At 38.1% G+C, this 19631-nt stretch overlaps 1 protein-coding gene across 2 annotated transcripts in view; it reads right to left on the minus strand.

Moving 5' to 3' along the window:
* Positions 1–19631, minus strand: part of ITGA1 (integrin subunit alpha 1) — a 130650-nt gene that overhangs the window by 45497 nt on the left and 65522 nt on the right. For both annotated transcript variants that reach the window (XM_006139526.4, XM_075932480.1), the window contains exons 7-10: positions 13864–14012; positions 9838–9988; positions 7765–7930; positions 2381–2454 (exon numbers count right to left, since the gene is read on the minus strand). In XM_006139526.4, coding sequence (XP_006139588.2) covers positions 2381–2454; positions 7765–7930; positions 9838–9988; positions 13864–14012 — 540 coding nt within the window. The remainder of the gene's footprint in view (positions 1–2380; positions 2455–7764; positions 7931–9837; positions 9989–13863; positions 14013–19631) is intronic.

Genomic DNA, 19631 nt, shown 5'->3' on the forward strand with positions numbered 1-19631 from the left:
TACATTGAATATCAAAAAAGACCAAGGTGCTCCATCAATCCTCACCGACAGGACAATCTCATGTACCATCTATTAAAGTCAAAAGAGAACTGCTGGAAAATGTGGAGCATTTCCTGTACCTTGGAAGTCATCTCTCCAACAAAGTTGACATTGATGTGGATATTCAGCATTGCCTGAGCTGTGAAAGCTCTGCTTTTGCCTGCCTGAGATGAAGGGTCTTTGAGAACTGTGTAGCATGCAGTGGTTCCACCACTGCTGTATGCATGAGAAATCTGGGCAACATATAAGGATCACCTGAAGGCACTTGAACAATATCATCAATGCTGCTGCAGAAGAATCCTAAATATCCCTTGGGAGTAAAGGCACATAAACACTAGTATCCTGGAAGAGTTGAACATGACCAGCATCAAAGCTATCATCATCTACCGACAACTTCGCTGGACTGGTCACATGGTCTGGATGCCTGATCAGTGCTTCCCAAAACAGATTCTGTTTTCCGAGCTGAAGGAAGGACAGAAGAGTGTTGGGGGCCAGAGGTAGCGATTTAAGGATATGTTGAAGGCAAACATGAAGAAGTGAGACACTTGGGAGAACCTTGCCCAGGATTGTCCCCAGTGGAGAGCAGTAATCTGTGAGGGGGTGGTGCAATTTGACAGGTCCTGCCACAGCACAGATCATGATAGGTGGAGAAGGAGAAAAAAGCAGCAAAAACTACCCCATGTTCCTTCAATAGCCATCAGCACCTGCCTCTTCTGCGATAAAACCTGAGGCTCCAGAATTTGGCTATTCAGCCATCAACAGATCCACAAATAGGAGGGTGAGAGGGAGATGTCCTACTCATAATTGAATGACCGCGGAGAGCTACATGAAGTTGATAGAGAAGCTGCAAATTGTTCTTAAGTACCCATTGTTCGTTTTTTTTATATCATTAGAATGTGGAATGTAGCAGCCATCCAAGCAAGATCTTTATTCATACCTTTGTGATAGGAATCAAACCTGTAAATGAAGTTAAGTTCCAAAGCTTCGCTGTGTATTTGGCTGGTGGAATTGGCCTGAAACAGTACGGTGAGTTTGAGATCCTCAATGAGTGCCTGGGCAAGTTAAAATGTTTTCCAGCAGGTTTCTGTGTGTTATCTTTTTATATTTCTGATTTGTGTCCATTAATTAATTTATTCACAAAGGTATGAATAAAGATATTGGCTGGATGGCCCGCTACATTCCACATACTAATGACGTAAAAAAACAAACAATGGGTACTTAAGAACAATTTGGAATTTTTCTATCAGCTTCATGTAGCATGGAGACCCTAATTGACTATTGACTAATTGACTATTTCTTTCCCCTTTTTTCCTTTTTTCCCCTCCCCCCCCAATCCTGTATTTATTTCAAAACTGGACCTTTAATAACTCCATTCATCTAAAGAAGGGGATTGTGCCCATGAAAGCTCATGATATCATCTACATGTTTTGTTAGTCTTTAAGGTGCTACAAGACTATTTGTTGTTATTTAAGTTTTTCCGGTAAAAATAATGTCAGTCAATATCTAAGGGTTAATGTTCCTCTGAATAATAATTACTATGTTATATTTTATGTCCCTCAGGGTAGAATTCAAACGATTGCATTTCTGAAACACAACACTTGTGCAAGGTCAAAGTCTGTTGTTCAAGTTTTCATCAATGCTAAACTAATTGTATTCACACCTGTGTGAGAGGCCTTTTTAGGTGGGCCAGTTCATCTCTGATGAACCATCCAATTCATTCCCTTTCTCTTTGTGTTGTTTTCCTTTGCTTCTCTTTTTTTCTTAAGGTGGGGGGCTTTCCATCTTTTGTGCCTAGTATTTAACATTTCAATTTTGTACATTGTCTAGATCATCCAATGGACAGACACATTATTTTCTGAAATAAATAGTTAACAGTTTCTGCTTACTATCAGTTTTCAGTACTCTCACTGATGTTCCGTTAACAGTAACCACTTAGAATTCAGTCTTTGTACAAAAAATGCTACACCTCTATATTTCAATATTTTATTATTAAAAATAGTTATTTAATAATATTAAATCCTACCCAGAAAGGGAATACAATATATTTCTTTTAAAACACAGTTATAACAATTTACATGTGTAGAAAATCATTTCATAGTGCTATATGATCATTAATTAATTTAGAATCCCAACACACTGTGAGAGAGTTACTTAGTCTTATAAATATTCTTACATAAATTTAATGGATGACTGAGTTATTGAGAGCTCCTAAACATGATACTGCAAACCAGTAATAAAATTGCACACATAATTCAGGAAACATAATTCCAAAACCCCGAATTAATTAATAAACAACTGCTTTCCTTCTAAAAACAATTCTACATAAAAACAGTTAATTTACCTGGGAATAATGAGCACTGAAGCCAGCTTGGGACATTTCCATTTCAAACGAGGCTGCTAGCTGGTCTGTGGTAGCTATCAAAGAGGACATTTTGAGTTTTAAATGTTTCAGTATAAAAAAAATAATGAAAACTCTGATCTGATGGGTTGAGATGGTACAATTAACCAGTGCATTGACTAAATACAGTTGACTATGCACCATTATTTAATGAACACTACAAACTTTATAGCCTGGGTAATTAGTGCTACTGTTATGAATGCAAAGGTGTTTCCATCCCAGTGCATTATACCCATTCTAATTAACTGTATGAGAATTTGTTTTAGAAAAATGTTGGGACTGACCTTAGCTCAGGGGCAAATATGTTTGGAAAGTCCAATCAAAATTGCTCCAGCCATTTTTCATTTGAGTTAAGTAAACAGTAAAATTCCTGTTTGTGCAACTTTTTCTTTTTGGTCTCAAATAATTAAAAAAGTTAGGCAGCTTTAATGAGAACGTAAGAAAGCTGCCACTCCAGTGCATCGCCTGCAGCCTGATATAGTAATTCAGCAACACTGCCTCAGTTTCTTTGGATTACTCTGGCCAATGGAGTGTCCTGGCCCTCTAGCCAGACCACTTTACAAATCCAACACCTTTCAGGGCCTCAGGGTCTGTTACCAGAATACAATAAAAGTATGAAAAGCAATCAGTGCCTCAACCCAGGCAGGCTCAGTAAGTCACCTGTTCCTCAGTTTTTACCATCCTTCAGGTGCAGGTTCCTATGCTCAGAAGCCACCTCTGTCCAGGGGCTGGTACATCCCATCCTTACTAGCAGTTCAGACAGACTGCAGTTCATCAGGGTTCCAGTGTCCAGGCAGAGCTTTGCCTTCCACAGGACAATCCTACTGTAACACTTTCCCCATTAGTCTCTAACTGTTGGGCTTCACCCTTTTAAACTTTCCTTTCAAGTTTAACAGCCAACTAATATGTAATAAGATATAGCTACTTAAGTCTCAGATTGCCAGTTAACTCCTTCTAGCCAGGAACAAAGTCTATATACACAAAAGAACAGTTAATATTAGAGCCATGTGGCCCTTCCACACCCAAACCCTAAACTAGAATAAACATGGTAGGTTGTGAATGCTAACCTCCCCTAAAAGATTCAGTGAGATTCAGGCAAGACTTGGCAGATCTGACTTCAGACTAAGGGTACGTCTAGACTACAGAGTTTTGTCGACAGAAGTTTTGTCGACAGATACTGTTGACAAAGCTTCTGTCAACAAAGAGCATCTACACTACATTCAGTTCTGTCAACAAAGCAAGCTGCTTTGTCGACATGGCAGTGTAGACGCAAGGACAGTTTACATGCAATATCACCTTCTGTCGACAGAACTCTGTCGACAGAAGGCATTATGCCTCATAAAATGAGGTTTACCAGCGTCGACAAAACTGCTGAGTTCTGTCGACGTTATGTCGACAGAACTCAGCGGTAGTGTAGACGCAGGTATAGTTTTGTCGACAAAAGTCCACTTTTGTCGACAAAACTGTAGTCTAGTCACACCCAAGGTCTGGGACCCTCATTATTTTCCAACAAGCTAAAAGAATACCCCACTCTTTCTTTTGGATGGTTTTGGGTAAGGAACTAATATGGTGGTCTCTCACAGCACCCCCATCTTTTCAAAAGACTTTAGGAGGCAAGCAACTGGCCTCATCTTAACTTTGGGGGGACCGCTGGCAGTCCAGCTCCTATCACCAGGAGTGTTGGCTGTTTGACAAAGTAGGCTTCTGCACTCTGTGAAGCATAGCAAATATTTTCAGTGAAGTAAATTATCTGCCTGGTCCCTCTCATCAATGGCAGGATTAGAAAGTCTCACTGGCACAATGCTACTTTCAACTAATATCTTTACCTCATTCTGTGGGATGGTACATCCCAGAGAACGTCTCATGGTAACAGAGGCAGAGGGGTTGTAAAACATACTTTGATGCTTGCTTGGCAAGAACCTTCTGTTTGCCTGGAGTCTGAAAACCTTACCTCTAGGCAAATCTCAAAGAATGTGAAACAAACCCCTCTGTAAGAAATCATTGCCACATTCATATTAAAAACCAAAGGCATCAGAAAAAGTTCAGTCTGTGAAGTTTAGTACCCAAAACACAGCTGTCCATTACTTGTGCAAAGGGAGTAATTGTTTTGTTGACAATAAGCTGGTAATTGCTATGGTCAACCAGCAGAGGGAGACATGATCATGGGTACTCCCTCAAAATATTATCCATGCAGATACAGCCCTGTAGATTACACAAAACCTAATTACTTTACTAAATCTGAAGAAAATTGGTAATTTTTAAAAGCAGAGAATTCTAAAGTTACTATTGGCTGATATTTAATATTTACCATGGGTAGCCTTAAACTCCCCAGATGGCCCCTCTGTTGCCAGGGGGGCTGTTCTAGGCAGATGACAATATCATAATAGATTAGATAATGCTGCCCACTCTAATTTTCCATTTGTTCATTTATATTAGTAACTACTGTACTCTGCAAAAGATGTTTTAGGCAAACATTTCTGCCAACCTAAAGGTTGGGTTAAAACGGAAAACTGCTGTTAAAATCATAGTCCATGACTATGACTTAGAGTCATATGAAAAAGATTATGTACAAAAATGCATTTTCTGGCACGGAATTGAATTATGCAGTGTTTCTTGGCTTTGGTTTTTGCATTCTCTCTGCTTTTTTTCCTTTGTCTTTTTTTTAAACAAATTAATTCCCTATGGAAATAAAGTGTAAGATTTATGTTAATGGAATGCTGGTTACACTTAAAATTTAAACACATTAAAGTCAGACGCTTCAAACCTTAAGTTTCATGCTGTGCTGCAGAAGATAACTCAGCTATGTGGAGCACATTTAATAAACACTTTCTAGCCAGCACCATGAAGCTATCACAGGGAGGCTGCCCCAAAGGGCATGGGCAAAATGAATGGTTCTCCTCCCCTAACCATAGTGTGTCCATGGTTGATACTGCAGCCCAGAGACTGGAGTAACTCCAACTCTGCCTTTAGCTCTGTGCGAGGCAACGGCTACAGAATCCACAACCCACATAGACTCCACTGTACATTGGTATAGAGGAGTTCCCAAGAAGTTGGGCTCCTCTGTGCACATTCTGATGCCTCTGAGAAGCCGGAAAGTAGTTCTGCTCCACCCAAGGAATTCCACACCAAGGACAAGAGAGCAGAATTTTGCTCTTAATATTTTCAAATTCTGGTTTTGTTGTTAAAAATACTTCACCCAACGCCACAAATGGCTCAATCAATTCTGCTGCAGAAACCACGAACCATGCCCTCAACTTTGCGCCCAGCTTTTCTAAAAGGCCAGACAAGGATTCTCCTTTGTACAGAAGACACAGAGCATAGTCAGCTCTGTTCCACCCATTTTCCCACCCACTGCACAGGGGAGTGAACCATGGGTGGGTTAAAGTGCAAAATATAGCCCAGCTGATGCTCTGACTAACTTTTAGAGAGTGTAGAAAAGTCTTTATTGGACTTTGGAACTGATGTAACTCAGAGCAGGCATTGGGTTTCAGCTCCTGACCAGGGAGCTGGAAAGGATTTTCAGTCATCTTTCTCCCCATCTCTCTAGCTGCACAAAACGTAAGCCCAATGCATCTGAGGATTGATTAAACTTTTCAATTACTGACTTCTCTAAGTTTAAATGATTATTATCTTTCCCGTTTCAAAGAGGAACGTATTTTTAAAATAAATTTCTTAATTTTCTTTGAGGTGTGTAACAATATATAGTGTAGTATTTTCTTTTTGTTTAGCTAAACCATTGTCTTTTGGAGGCCAGCATTTCACTTTTCCCAAATAAACGAAGTTTAAAAGTGAGAAAATGATAAGTCTTCAAAAGCCAAAAAAGGAAAATAAGAAAATATAACATTTAATTGAAAAAAGCTGTCTAATATTGTAAAACAATCCAGTTAAAATATTGGAATTTTATCCACTAACAACAAGCTGTCTAAATTTGCCTAAAAATGGAATTCTAATTTAAATGTTTTTATAAATTATTTCTTATATTTATATTATTTCTTGACATTTAAGTTAACAGACTTTTTTGGTCTCGAGATAAACAATCCCATTCTAATTATCTGGAAAGTTGAGATGTTGAAATGTGAAGTATATACAAATGAGTTCCTTGCAAGGCAATGTAATCTTTCTGAAAAAATGGCTATAATTTAAGAGGAATAAACAACTTCTTGTTCTGTTATTTGCCACATGCTTGAAACACAATATTGTCTAACTGGGATAGAGGACATAGACTGATTTGGATGGCAGATGTGGCAATCATTACTACACAAAGGATCTGCTCTATTAAAAAGCTGGATTCTATGAACAAATATATATATATAAAAGAATAGTTCGGTGCAGCTCTAGCACCTTGGTCAAGTAGCCTGTGGGCAAAGTAATATGGAATAATCAATAACTAAACAATGTTTGGGAGGTAGTCAGATACTACCATTGTTAGAGGCTCTAAAGAAAAATGTAGGATAGACAGACAGAATGAAATGTTTCACCCTCAAATCAAAATGCACTCCATTCCCAATACTTTCCAGAAATCACTTTATCTCAGAAAACATCAGTGAAATGTAAAATGAGACTAAGAGAAATGTAAAGATCCATTGTGTTTTATATTATCTTTAATACTTCAAACTCTAGCTAAAGTTTCAAAGAAATAAATGTGTGAGGAAGAGATTTGGCACTGTTGGGCTATGTCTACACTCACGGCTTCTTGCACGAGTAATATGCAAATGAGGCTAAGCATGGAATATCGCCCAGCCTCATTTGCATACCTAATGAGCCACCATTTTTTCAGAAGAGGCTCTTGCGCAAGAAGGAGCATCTACACTGCCCCTTCTTGTGCAAGAAAAACCCTCTTGCACAATGCCGTCACACCTATTACTTGAGAGGAAGAACGGCATTGCGCAAGAGGGTTTTTCTTGCGCAAGAAGGGGCAGTGTAGACGCTCCTTCTTGCGCAAGAGCTTCTTCTGAAAAAATGGTGGCTCCTTAGGTATGCAAATGAGGCTCAGCAATATTCCACGCTTAGCCTCATTTGCATATTACTCGCGCAAGAAGCCTCTAGTGTAGACATAGCCCTGGTGTGTTACCGCAATGGTGCTTAATACAGTGATATTCTGTACTTTTTTCAGCCTAATGTCTCCATCTATTCTAACCTTCAAGCATAACATTTCACATCATCGATCCTTACTCATATGTATTACAAGACAGTTGTATGACCAATCTGCTAAAAAATAAACATCTAAAGTATTGTATTTTACCCAGTACAATGCATCCCCAAATAAGATCCATTATTTATTTCAGTCATAATGCAAGGACACATTAACATGTAAAGAAATGTTATACCTTCTAGGGCAAATATTCTCTCTCCAAGTGTTTCGACAATAGTGAGAAGAGCTAATTCATCTGAGACATTGAAGAAATGCTTTTCAGTAGGATCACTTGCAATTGATTTTATTTCCTCCACAAATTTCTCTGTACTTAAATTTCCTCTGCTGTAGCTACCAAGAATCTAAGGCAATAAAAAATGTCAAGAATATATTTACACATTATATTTTAAAGATACATTTTAGCCAGATTGTCAATGCATACTGGGAAATAGTATCTTAGCTTAATTCAATCCGCTTAACAATAGTACTACAGTGTCAGAAAACCACGTTTGATAATATGAACTCATGAATATTAACTTTAAAGTTTGTCTAGAAGTTGATACAAATTCTTGTGTTCCCTTCAAAACAAAACAAAACAAAAAACCAACCCACCCCAGATTCTCACATAACACATTTATGTGTACAGAGAAATTTGTGGAGGAATTTAAGGAAAGGGTGGGAGATACATAGATCCAGAAATCTCCACAAATATGTGAATTTAGAGTGGGTTTTAAAAAAAATCTACATTGCACTAACTGTGTTCCTACTTACACCTTCAAGGAATACACAGCTATGCCAAGGCCCAGTTTTCTGAAAATATCAGCTATATCGAACAGAACAACCACTTTACATCTGCTATAAATTTCATCCTTCCCTATATCCTACAACATTTCTAAATCACTCATCAAGTTACATCATAATTTAGGCCATATCCCTACATATAATGCATAATTTTACTGAGGCCCTGTATAGGTGCAGGGGTTCACATTGCAGTATCATGTCCATAGATTATATGCCCTTTGGAGCAAGAGTACTCTGTTCTATTTAAGAGCCATGAAAATTTATGGTACTATAAAAATAAACAATGAGAAAGGGTACTTCTATACAGTGCTAATTACAAAACTGTAGGCCCTGGTCTAACTAGGGCTTTATTTAAAAAAAAAACAAAAACCCTTAGGTCAATTTACAAGAAGAGCATCCACACTACCAAGCCCACAATTTCAAAATAATGGGATGCTTATTTCAAAATCTTTTCTTGGGGAATATCTCTAATTTCAAAATAGTGTTAGTGTGGATGCTCCAGTCCTATTTCAAAATAACTAATTCCTAACGTAATTCGAACTAATTACTTCCCAGTGCTTCCTGGGGTTTTAAGTCTAGGTACAGTATCCTCATTAGTGGAGCCTGACTCAGACACATTTTGTGGTCAGGACATGCTATTTCGATTTTGTAAAATGGGGAGTTATTAAGTTGAATTTAATTATTAGGGTACTTCTTAGGGTACATCTACATACTAGCATTATTTTGAAATAACTCAGTCCGCGTTTTCACAGCAGGCAGTTATTTTGAAATAATGTCAAAATGTCAAGCTGAAGGACTTCTTATTCCGACTCCTGTAGTACTCATTGTATGAGGAGTAAAGGAAGTCGGAGGAAGAGTCCTCTATTTGAAATAAGTGCAGAGTAGAAGCTCTCAATTTCAATTTCAAAATAAGCTACGCAATTGACATAGCTCAATTTGCCTAATTTATTTTGAGTTAAGCCCTGCTGTATAGACGCACCCAAAGGGAATATAATCTCAAATTTCATTTTCATTCTTTCATGGCTTTTAGTGTTTGCCCCCCACCATGAGAAAGGCAGCTTCTGTATCCTAATAACATAGATCAATGAAGAATAAAATGATTAAAAACCTGATAAAATCTATTAAGAATTTGCTGGGATGATTCAGAGTAATCCACTCAATTTATTTTTGCTCTTAACAAAGAGATTTCACATATTTCTTTCCCTCCACATTAACAACACGCACACACATTAACACTCACATACATACATCCCCTCCACCAGCAAGATGGATTGACTGACTTTTTCTGATGTGTTTTGAAACTAGAAAGCTATCTTTTATATTCTTTAAGTTTCCCCTTCCCCCCCCCTCTTTCTTGAGCAATTATAGCTCCACAAAGATGCTGTGAAATAAACTTTTTAACAGGCATTACAATTTAATAGATAAAACATGCTTTTAAGATTTAAATTTCCTGTAACATTTCACTTACGGCAATAGAAAATCTCTGAATGTTTTCATGTTCACAGTCCTTAATCACATCTTCTAATCTGTAGTTGTCGTGTGATTCCCCATCAGTCACAATAACCATTACTTTCTTTACTCCTCTTCGTGCACCACGAGCCTCAGTGAATGCCTCTTTCCTTTACGGAACATGCATACAAAAGCAAAATACCACTCTGATTTCACAGAATTTTAAAAAAATGGATCAGAGACTAAACTACTTGCCAACCAACAAGCAGAAGGAAGACATGAATTCTAAATATGATCAAATATTAACATAAATGGCAATAATTACTGTAATATTCTTTGGCTAATGATTTTATAAACTAATTAATTATTCATTCATTAATGTTTCATGATGCAACAAAAGCATAGGGACAGCACAATCATCAACTAAACTTATCTACAGCATGCCTGGAAAATAGAGTCCAGGGCTTTCTCTTCTAAAAACCACAGGTTTCAGCAGCTTGTATTGAAAGAGGGTATCTGGTGAATGCACAGATTCTTTAAATAGATGGAAAGGACATCCAACCAGCTAGTAATTACTTGCCAATACTTGGGTATAGTAATCAAAATGAAATTCATAGTCACACTACTAGCACAACATGGCTGGCTGGACATGGGCAATGAATTGTATTATAAGAATATAGAAATTCTACCATGACAGAAAAAACAAATGTCCGACAGAAAGGAAAAGAGAAGAAAGAAGAACATACTGAATGGAATTTTCAAAAGTTCTTAGCAATGGCCTAATTCTTGTTCTGTTGTAGCTAAGGTTTACAATGTACTTTGTTATGTCAGCATTACACTCTTCTTCTGAGACACGGCATAATGCATCTCTGGTCAGCTATACTGTGCTATTATTGTTATTATTGTTATTGTAAATCTATTTCTAATTATCTGACCCACACCTGTTGGGAACATGCATACAAAAGCAAAATACCCACTACCCACTGCAGGGTATCTGTGCCTGCAAATAAAACACAACATGTTCATCAGCTATTCTTCTTTGATATATGTAGCATTATACATTGACTTAAATGGAAGTAGAACAGATCAATGTTGAACACATTTGAAAATCTCATCCCTACGTTCTTTTCTCTTTCTTTTATGTGGAATATGAACGCTGTCTCTTTCAGTTATCTCACAGCTTAGCCTGATGAATTCATAGTGATGATCAGACAGCTGTCCACAACAATTGTATGAGAGTCTCATTTTACTTTCATTGTCTATCCAGCAGAAGCCAGAACTGATTCATTGAGATAAGGGAGGATTCCTGAAGCAACAATATTCAGAATAAAGGACTTTAATTCTCCCTCAATGCTTAGGCTATGTCTTGACTATGCTGAAGTTTCAAAAGAGGAGATGCAAATTCTCTGGGAATTTGCATATCTTCTTCTGATCTCACTTTTGAAAAGTGAAAGTAGTCGGAATGCGATTTTTTTGGCAACCCCACCCTTTTTCGAAAAGCCACTCTTCCTCAAAAATGAGGTTTACGCGGCTTTTCAAAAAATGGGGGGATTGCCGAAAAAAACATGTCCCAACTACTTTCACTTTAGAAGGCTGCACTTTTGAAAGTGAGACCGGAAGAAGATATGCAAATTCCTGTGGAATATGCATATCCTCTTTCAAAACTTCAACGTAGTCTAGATGCACCCTTAATATTTGAGAACCAGTGCTTTCAGAAACTTCTGAGGGTATGTCTACACTACCCCCATAGTTCGAACTAGGGGGGGTAATGAAGTCATACAGAGCTGCAAATGAAGCCAGGGATTTGAATTTCCTGGGCTTCATTTGCATAAAGCCGGCCAGTGCCATTTTTAAATGCCGGCTAGGTCGGACCCCGTGCCACGCGGCTACACGCGGCATGGACTAGCTAGTTCGGATTAGGCTTTCTAATCTGAACTAGCTGTACGCCTCGTTCCACAAAATTCAAATCCAGGGCTTCATTTGCAACTCCGTATGACTACATAACCCCCCCTAGTTCGAACTAGGGGGGTAGTGTAGACATACCCTGACACTGGACATCTAATAAAATCACATTTTATTCTATGGTTGTCTTTAAGATATTGATTCTAACAGATTTCTACCATAGGATTTATTTTACTGAAGAGTAGTACTGTACTGAGCAGAGCCATAAAAACATAAACATCAGTACAGGAGCTGCCAAAAAAGCTCCCCACTGTCGGCAGAGTCGCGGCTACACTTTACTTTCAGTTTCGACACTGAGCCTGATCGGCACAGAGTCAAAATGTGAGTATGCAAATGAAGCCCAGGATATTTAAATCCAGGGCTCATTTGCACTTCTGAAGTGCTTGATTTGCATACCTCTTGGCAGAGGGTTGTAGTTGAGACACGGGCTATGAGGAAGAGATGTGGTCTGAATAAACTATGGGTTGAATCACTCTAGTCCAGCACCCTCAAGACATGGCCAGTACCAAACCAGAGAATTTGCAGAATAAGCAGCATTACCAAAACTTCCACTGCTTAATAGGCTTTTAGAAGACATTTGGGGTAAATTAGAGCTAAATAACAGCACAGAACACTGAGAGCCAGGACTCTGGTGGCAGTAAACAAATTTTACGGGACCAGAGGAAACTTAGCCACACCCAGGATAAGTGGACATCTGGCTAACTAAAGTCATGTTGGACTAGAAAGTGCTGGACTAGAGAGGTTCAACCTTTACAGAAGAGAACAAAATAATGTAACAAAATGCATTGTCAGGGGGCTTTTTGGTAGATTGTGATATTAGTAAATAAAATAATAGAACAATTAAAGCAGATGGCATCACTCTAGGAGCAACATAGGCAGAACTGGTAGACGACATAGCTAGAACTCCATTTATAGGTAAAGAGGAGGTTAAAGAAATAGACAAAAGATACTAAGTACCTGTGTTCAAATTTCATTTTTCCACATAAATTCCCTCTATGCTTGGCAAAAATAAGATATAAAAAAGTTTGAAAAAGAAAAAGATTTAAAAAGTTATCATATCATGGGGAAAAATTAAAAATATTTATCTTTCATATCAACAAAGTTGCCTGTATTATTCAGATAGTCACATTTTGCATAAGGATATGTTAAATAAAGCTGGGTGAAATTTTTTGGACAAAAATATTTTTGTGTAAGCAATGCACATCAGGCAACATCACAATATTTTGTGAATTCATATGAGATTTACTGACTTATTTATTTAGAAAAAACAAATTCTGAAAAATTGTTTCATTTTGATATTTTTAAATGAAATGTTTTAATTTTTCTGTTTTAAATTAATTATTTTTTCTAAATTGCCTTTTATTTTATTTTAAAAATTCAAAGACCTATAAAAATGGTCAGCATTGAAACAAAATATTTTGATTTTGTCAAAATGATTTTTTTTGACGTTTTCTATTAACTGAACAAAAATTGTTTTGGGGTCTACTTTACATTTTTGCCTTATTTAAATTAAATATACCACCAAAAAACTCCATTATTTACATAGCTCTAGAATTAAGCCTAACTTTAGAAAAAGTTAGAAATTATTATCATACCCAAAAGTAAACAGAACAAACACATTCCAATAAAGGTGAAATGTCTCCCTTTTTCTATCCTTCCAAAATTAGGCCAAACCCCAAGCCAGCTAATGAGCAGATGAAAAGGGTAAGTGCACAGAAAGAACTTTGAAAACTTATTTGAATATATATACACATATATATGGAGACTTTACTTCAAATGTCTATACTTCTAGACTCCTTTGGAGTTGCAGATTCAAATCCTGGTAGATTCAGTTCATCCCTATATACCTTTAAGGAAGTTAAATTAACACCACAATTAACCATGTACTTTAATTTATGGAGTTATTTCAGACAAGACTTTAAAAAACAAATTAACCTATTCTGCATGGTTACGGAAGATCCTTCAGAACTTTGCTAAGATTAAAATATACATAAACCCAAATCAAAATATATAAAAACCAAATCTAACAAACATATCTGATTTTAATCATCCCTGCTGTACTTTATAAATTATATGTACTTACCTTGCTGTATCTATTCCAAGAGCTGTCATAGTTTGTGCTCCACCTCTTTGATGTATAGACTTGGCTGCAATTACTACATCATCTGTTGTCATGTAAGTATTGAGGTTAAATTCATGGACTACATTTTGCCCATATTGAACAATCCCAACCTGAAACAATCAATATCTGTTTAAAAAAGCCCAGAGTAACAAACATGTTTGTGATCATCAGTCTCTCAATTGGTTAAATACATTCCTGTGCAGAAAGCCTAAGCAAGAATTATGCACAAATTCTGTGTGAAAAACTGATTGGTAGCCAAATAAATAAAACAAAAACTACAACCACCAAACCAAAAATCCAACAATAATATCAGGAAAAGAATTCATTCAGCTAAACTCAAAACGAAAAAAAAATCTCAATTTTTCAGCAAAACAAAAAAGTAAAAAATAAAATTCTTCGGATTTAATTAAATGTTTTGCCAACTCCACATTAAATATTTTATTTATTTATGGAACTTTTTAAACCTTTTTCAAAATTAAATTGACGCTTTTTAAAGAGCAAGTTTGAATAAAAAATAGAAACATTTTATGATGGATCCCTCCCCATGCTTTATGACAGGCCTGGGCAAAATATGTCCTTCGGGCTGGATCTGGCCCAACAAGTCAATGGATCTGGCCCACAGATGCAACGGGGAACCTCAGGCAGATTCCCTGCTTACCCCTTATGCCTCTCAGAAAAGTGGCTGCCGCAGCCATTTCTCTTTCTCAGTTATGAGCCTGGGGAAGGGGAGTGGTGCTTCATGTGCTGCTTTGCCCCAGCACAATTCCATTGACTGATTTCTGGCCAATGGGAGCTGCTTGATTGAAAAACAGGCAGTGCAGCACTGCCCCCTCCCCTCAGGCTATTATTCACCAATGCAAATGTCAACTGTAGCCTGTGCAGGATGGGGTAGGCAGGCAGGCAAGCTGGTTGGCTGGCTGGCTGGCTGGCTGACTGCCTGTTTGAGAACCTGCTGGGCTGTTGGCTGAGAGTTACCCAGATATATTTCCTGGCCACAGCCTGCCTCTGGCACCTTATCCCCTCGTTCTCCCCAAACCCCAGCTCCCTCACTCCTGCACTCCTACCCCACATGAAACAAACCCTCTGTCTCCTCCTGAACCCAAACCACCACTCAGACCCTGCACCCCAATCCCTGCCCTAGGTCACAACTGAAACCTCTGCACTCTAATCCCCTGCCCTAGGTCAAAACTGCCTCCTTCACCCAATCTCCCTCCCAGACTCCATACACTCTCCTGCATTCCAATTCCTTACCCCAAGCACCCATCTGCACCCATCCTGCATTAATATAATGGAAGAGTGGCCATTGGCCACTTTCCAAAACCTTGGAGTGGCCCCTCTTCAAAAATTATTGACCACTCCTGCTTTATGAAATGGGTTTATGGACACAAATATACATAACTCAAAGATGCTTTGGACAAATTGTTTCATATAACCTATCTATCTTCAAGTCATAATCCGCTGGAATTGTTTATCTCATTTTGGTGTATGTATCATTCTTGTGTGTAAAATTAGACATATGGAGCATTAAATGTTTTGTGTTTTTAAATCTGCAAAGGAAAAGCCATCAAGGGTTTCCCAGTGCTGGAATGCTTCAATGTCTGGGTAAAGCATATGTAAATATGTAATTAGCAGTGGTTGGTCTTAGGAAGTCACATGAGCTCCCTAACTGATAATGACTGGCCATGTAACTTCCTAGGCAAGAGTGGGAATATTTTAAACAATAGGAAACTAACAGGTCTTGGTCTTTGGGCTGTCATGGCACACCCAAGGGAATGAACCAAAGACCCTAGGGAAAGGGACACTTCTCTGGTTTGAAGGCTTAGCTAGAAAAAAAAACAGTTTTAAGGTGAGTTTGTAATAAGTTTGTACTAAGTGTTTTCTGTTATTTTTAATTTGTAATCTACTTTGCTCTGCCTGTTCTCAGCTATAATCACTTAAATCCTACTGCTTGTACTTAATACAATCACTTTTACTTACTATCAGGCCCACTGTAAATAATTGTTACCTGAGAGAGCAATAAGTGTGTACATTCCCCCTTTCATTGCTAAAGGGGGCATACCTAAATAATTCATTTGGGGTTCTGATCCCATTCGGGGAGTAGTATGCCAAGAAGCTGGGCCAACACTGCATTTTCCTTGGACCTGAAGAGATTCAGCATCTGTACTGCTTCTTGGAGGAGTGAGGGTGGGCAGTGATCTCTGCTTGGTGCCTTGGCTAGTAGAAACCAGGGAGCTGGCCTGGTAGGACTGAGCAGTGAGAATCCCCAGAAATCAGGAAAGCAAGTGGCAGTGGCACCCCGAAGGAGTCTTCTGTGACTGCACCCCATCATACATTTCATTTAGAAAATGTCAGAACAAAACATTTAGACTTTTTTCAGATTTTTTTGTTTTTGTTTCTATGGAAATAATTCAGTGAATTTAACACAATTTAGGTTGACCTGAATATACTTTTTTTTTACCAAAAAGAACAAAAAGAAGAAGAAAAAACTGCTCAGCTCTAGTTCTGTTGTGAATTTCTCTTAGGAGAAGAATATAGTTTATATATGATTAGAGCTGGTTGGAAAATAACTATTGTGTTTCACAAAACATATTGAGATTTCAAAATTTAATTTTGGAATCTTTCACAAATCTGGGGAGAAATAGTACCCCAGTATATTCAATAGCCTGGTGCTTAGCACATTTATGTGGGAGACCCAGATTCAAATCTGATTTAGAGTGAACAAGGTGAGGAAAAACTCTGGTTTGAATCCAGAGTCAGGCCAGTGTCTTAACTACCAATGAACAAAGAGTCTCTATCCTATCAGTTTTCTTTAAAAAAATTGTCCAGCTCTACAAGTAAGCTTACCCTCCTCTGGAATAAGAGGATGACCTATTTCACATCGATGATGCTAATGATTTTAAATATATTTCAGTTATAGCCAATATATTGTTTATACTAAACAAAAAACAGAAGTGTCACACAGCTGTTGTTTTCAGGCCCCTGAGTGAGATGAATATCATTGTAATCTTTAGTTTGATCTCCAGGACATAGTGCTCTCTGAGTAAGGGAGAGCAGGGAGGATCCTCCAGGCCCAGGTCATTCTCCCAAAAGGAGGTAAGACAATGCAATAGTTTTTTTTTTTTTTTTTTTTTAATGTCTGACATGTGCCAGAGGGAAGAATTTGAACAAAATGGTGGCCCCTGGAATTAAGAGAAACCTAAGAAGATCTCAGCTGGACAAATCTTTGCATGAGAAAATGACACAGTAACTTACAGCCAATATACAAATGCCCGAGGGAACCTACTGCAAAAATGGAAAGCAAAATAAAAAAGATAAGCAATATTCCTATATATTAATTAATTTCCCTCATTCATCTCAGTCTCTTTTAATGTTTTGGTAGGTTTTTGACTGCTTTTACTGGGTAAAATCCACACAATATTCCATTAGCATATTTCAATTTTATGTTAAGCTTTACGATTTATTGGTGTTATTTAGAGTAATGCACTATTATGTGGCATATTTATATTTCACCCATCTATTATTAAAAGCTCTGTAACATTTAGGTATTGAGGATCAATAAGACCTCTATAATGTTTTACAGTCATATTATTTTATAGGTGGCTTGGTGTGTGTTTTAGGCTTGCTTTATAGATGTTTTTCCGAGACAATTTTATAATGTTGCCTTTGACTTGTGAAATATTTTGTTTACTATCATTCAGTCTGAAAACTGGAATATAACCTGTAACTGTGGTGATGATGCTAGAATGAAATAAATATCCTATACAGTGATAACCCCCATACTCCCACTAACACTCTAATAGTCTCATTAACCACATAGTCCTGCCAGGTGTCTGGTTATGAAAGGATATGGCAAAAGCAGGAAGTCCTACCATCATCTTTCATTTCGGCATCTCAGATTTGCTCACTTTTTCTAATGGAAGAATATGAATAAGTTCACACCATGAAGATAAGTTGTACCCTTTTAAAAGTATCTCTAAAAATGTTCTCTTCTGCTCCTGTAGTGAGGAATGTCCAAAAACTGTGTGCCTCTGGATTCTGCACAATGTGTTTAGGTTACATGGAAGACTGAGGCATACACTTGGAGCTCGCTGCTCATAGGAGATGCATGGCTAAATCTGTGTATCCCTTGTCAAAGATGAAATTCTGAACCGCTTTCTTCCAAACTACCTATTCATGTGGCATTTGTTTTAACTGCTTGAGAAAAGTACCACATCAAAGGAAGGTGGGTTTAGGGATTATTTTTAAGATAAGACCATTAAACCCAGGATGGGACTTCATTCCACTTATCTTCCATTTCATGTGGTAGTAGACACTAAATTGGTACCTGGAAATTAGCTCTGTTCAACTATGATATATATAAAATAATCCCAGTGAGGTACTGTGAATACTTTAACAAGGGGCTCTTAAAACTTTCCCTGTTCACCTGTGATAAACTCAAAAGGCCACATTCTATTCCCTGCTCTAGCAGCACAAAGTCAACAAAGTGCTTGTTTCAGGAATTAGCTGTGGATTCCCTTGTGTGTTAAGGAAACCCTGGGTGGCATAAAAATGGCCTAGCCAGCTTTACACTGTCTACTCTTAGATCCCAAGTGCAGGGGACGGGCCAGGAGCATGCTGGGAATCATGAATGATTATAGGGACAGCAAGCTGCACTTAGCAAACCTAGGCTTGTGAAAAAACTTGTAGGAGACTATTACCAACTGCACAAAAAAGATCACAGTATTGCGGCTGCTCTAATTTATACTAGGAACCATATTAGCTCCTGGCTGCTCATAGGATCAGGGAAGCTGAAAGGCGACTAGCTGCCACATATACCACTCTGACCAAGGAATGTCCCATGTATCCCAAATATACAGGGATGCTTCTTGTTTCAGAGAAGAGGAGCAACGGACTAAGGAATAGATTCACGTAAAGAATTTTTAAAGAAAATCATGCTCATAACCAAATAGCACCTCTTGGCAAATAGGGTACGTCTACACTAGCTCGTTTGTTCGAGCTAGTTAGGGTAATTAGGGCAAGCGGAGTTGCAAATGAAGCCCGGGACTTAAATATCTCGGGCTTCATTTGCATGTTCCCGGGCGCCGCCATTTTTAAATCCCCCTTAGTCCGAACTCCGTGCCCGCGGCTACACGCGGCACGGAGTAGGTAGTTCGAATTAAAGATCCTAATTCGAACTACCATTACTCCTCATTCCACGAGGAGTAATGGTAGTTCGAATTAGGATCTTTAATTCGAACTACTTACTCCGTGCCGCGTGTAGCCGCGGGCACGGAGTTCGGACTAAGGGGGATTTAAAAATGGCGGCACCCGGGAACATGCAAATGAAGCCCGAGATATTTAAGTCCCGGGCTTCATTTGCAACTCCGCTTGCCCTAATTACCCTAACTAGCTCGAACTAACGAGCTAGTGTAGACGTACCCATATATATTAAGAACATTTGCTGAAAATGTTTAGATTTTATTTCTGAAAATCAAACTGCATGTGTTGTACAGCAATCAGCTTGAAAAATATGAAAAGTGGAAGATGTGATGACCTTTTGGGAGTTCTGAGAAATCCTTCCCTGGACATTTTTTTTTTTTAAATCTGTGTTATCTGGTATAATCTAGTCAAAGACGTTAAGTATTTATCATCTCTGGCAGGGATAATTTACTGCTTTTCAAGAAAATTGTTCCAGTCTTCAGCACAGTGACAGAATCACTCCCATCTATTAAAATTAGACATAAATGAGA

Source organism: Pelodiscus sinensis, chromosome 6 (genome assembly GCF_049634645.1).
Source record: "Pelodiscus sinensis isolate JC-2024 chromosome 6, ASM4963464v1, whole genome shotgun sequence".
NCBI classification, from domain to species: domain Eukaryota; kingdom Metazoa; phylum Chordata; order Testudines; family Trionychidae; genus Pelodiscus; species Pelodiscus sinensis.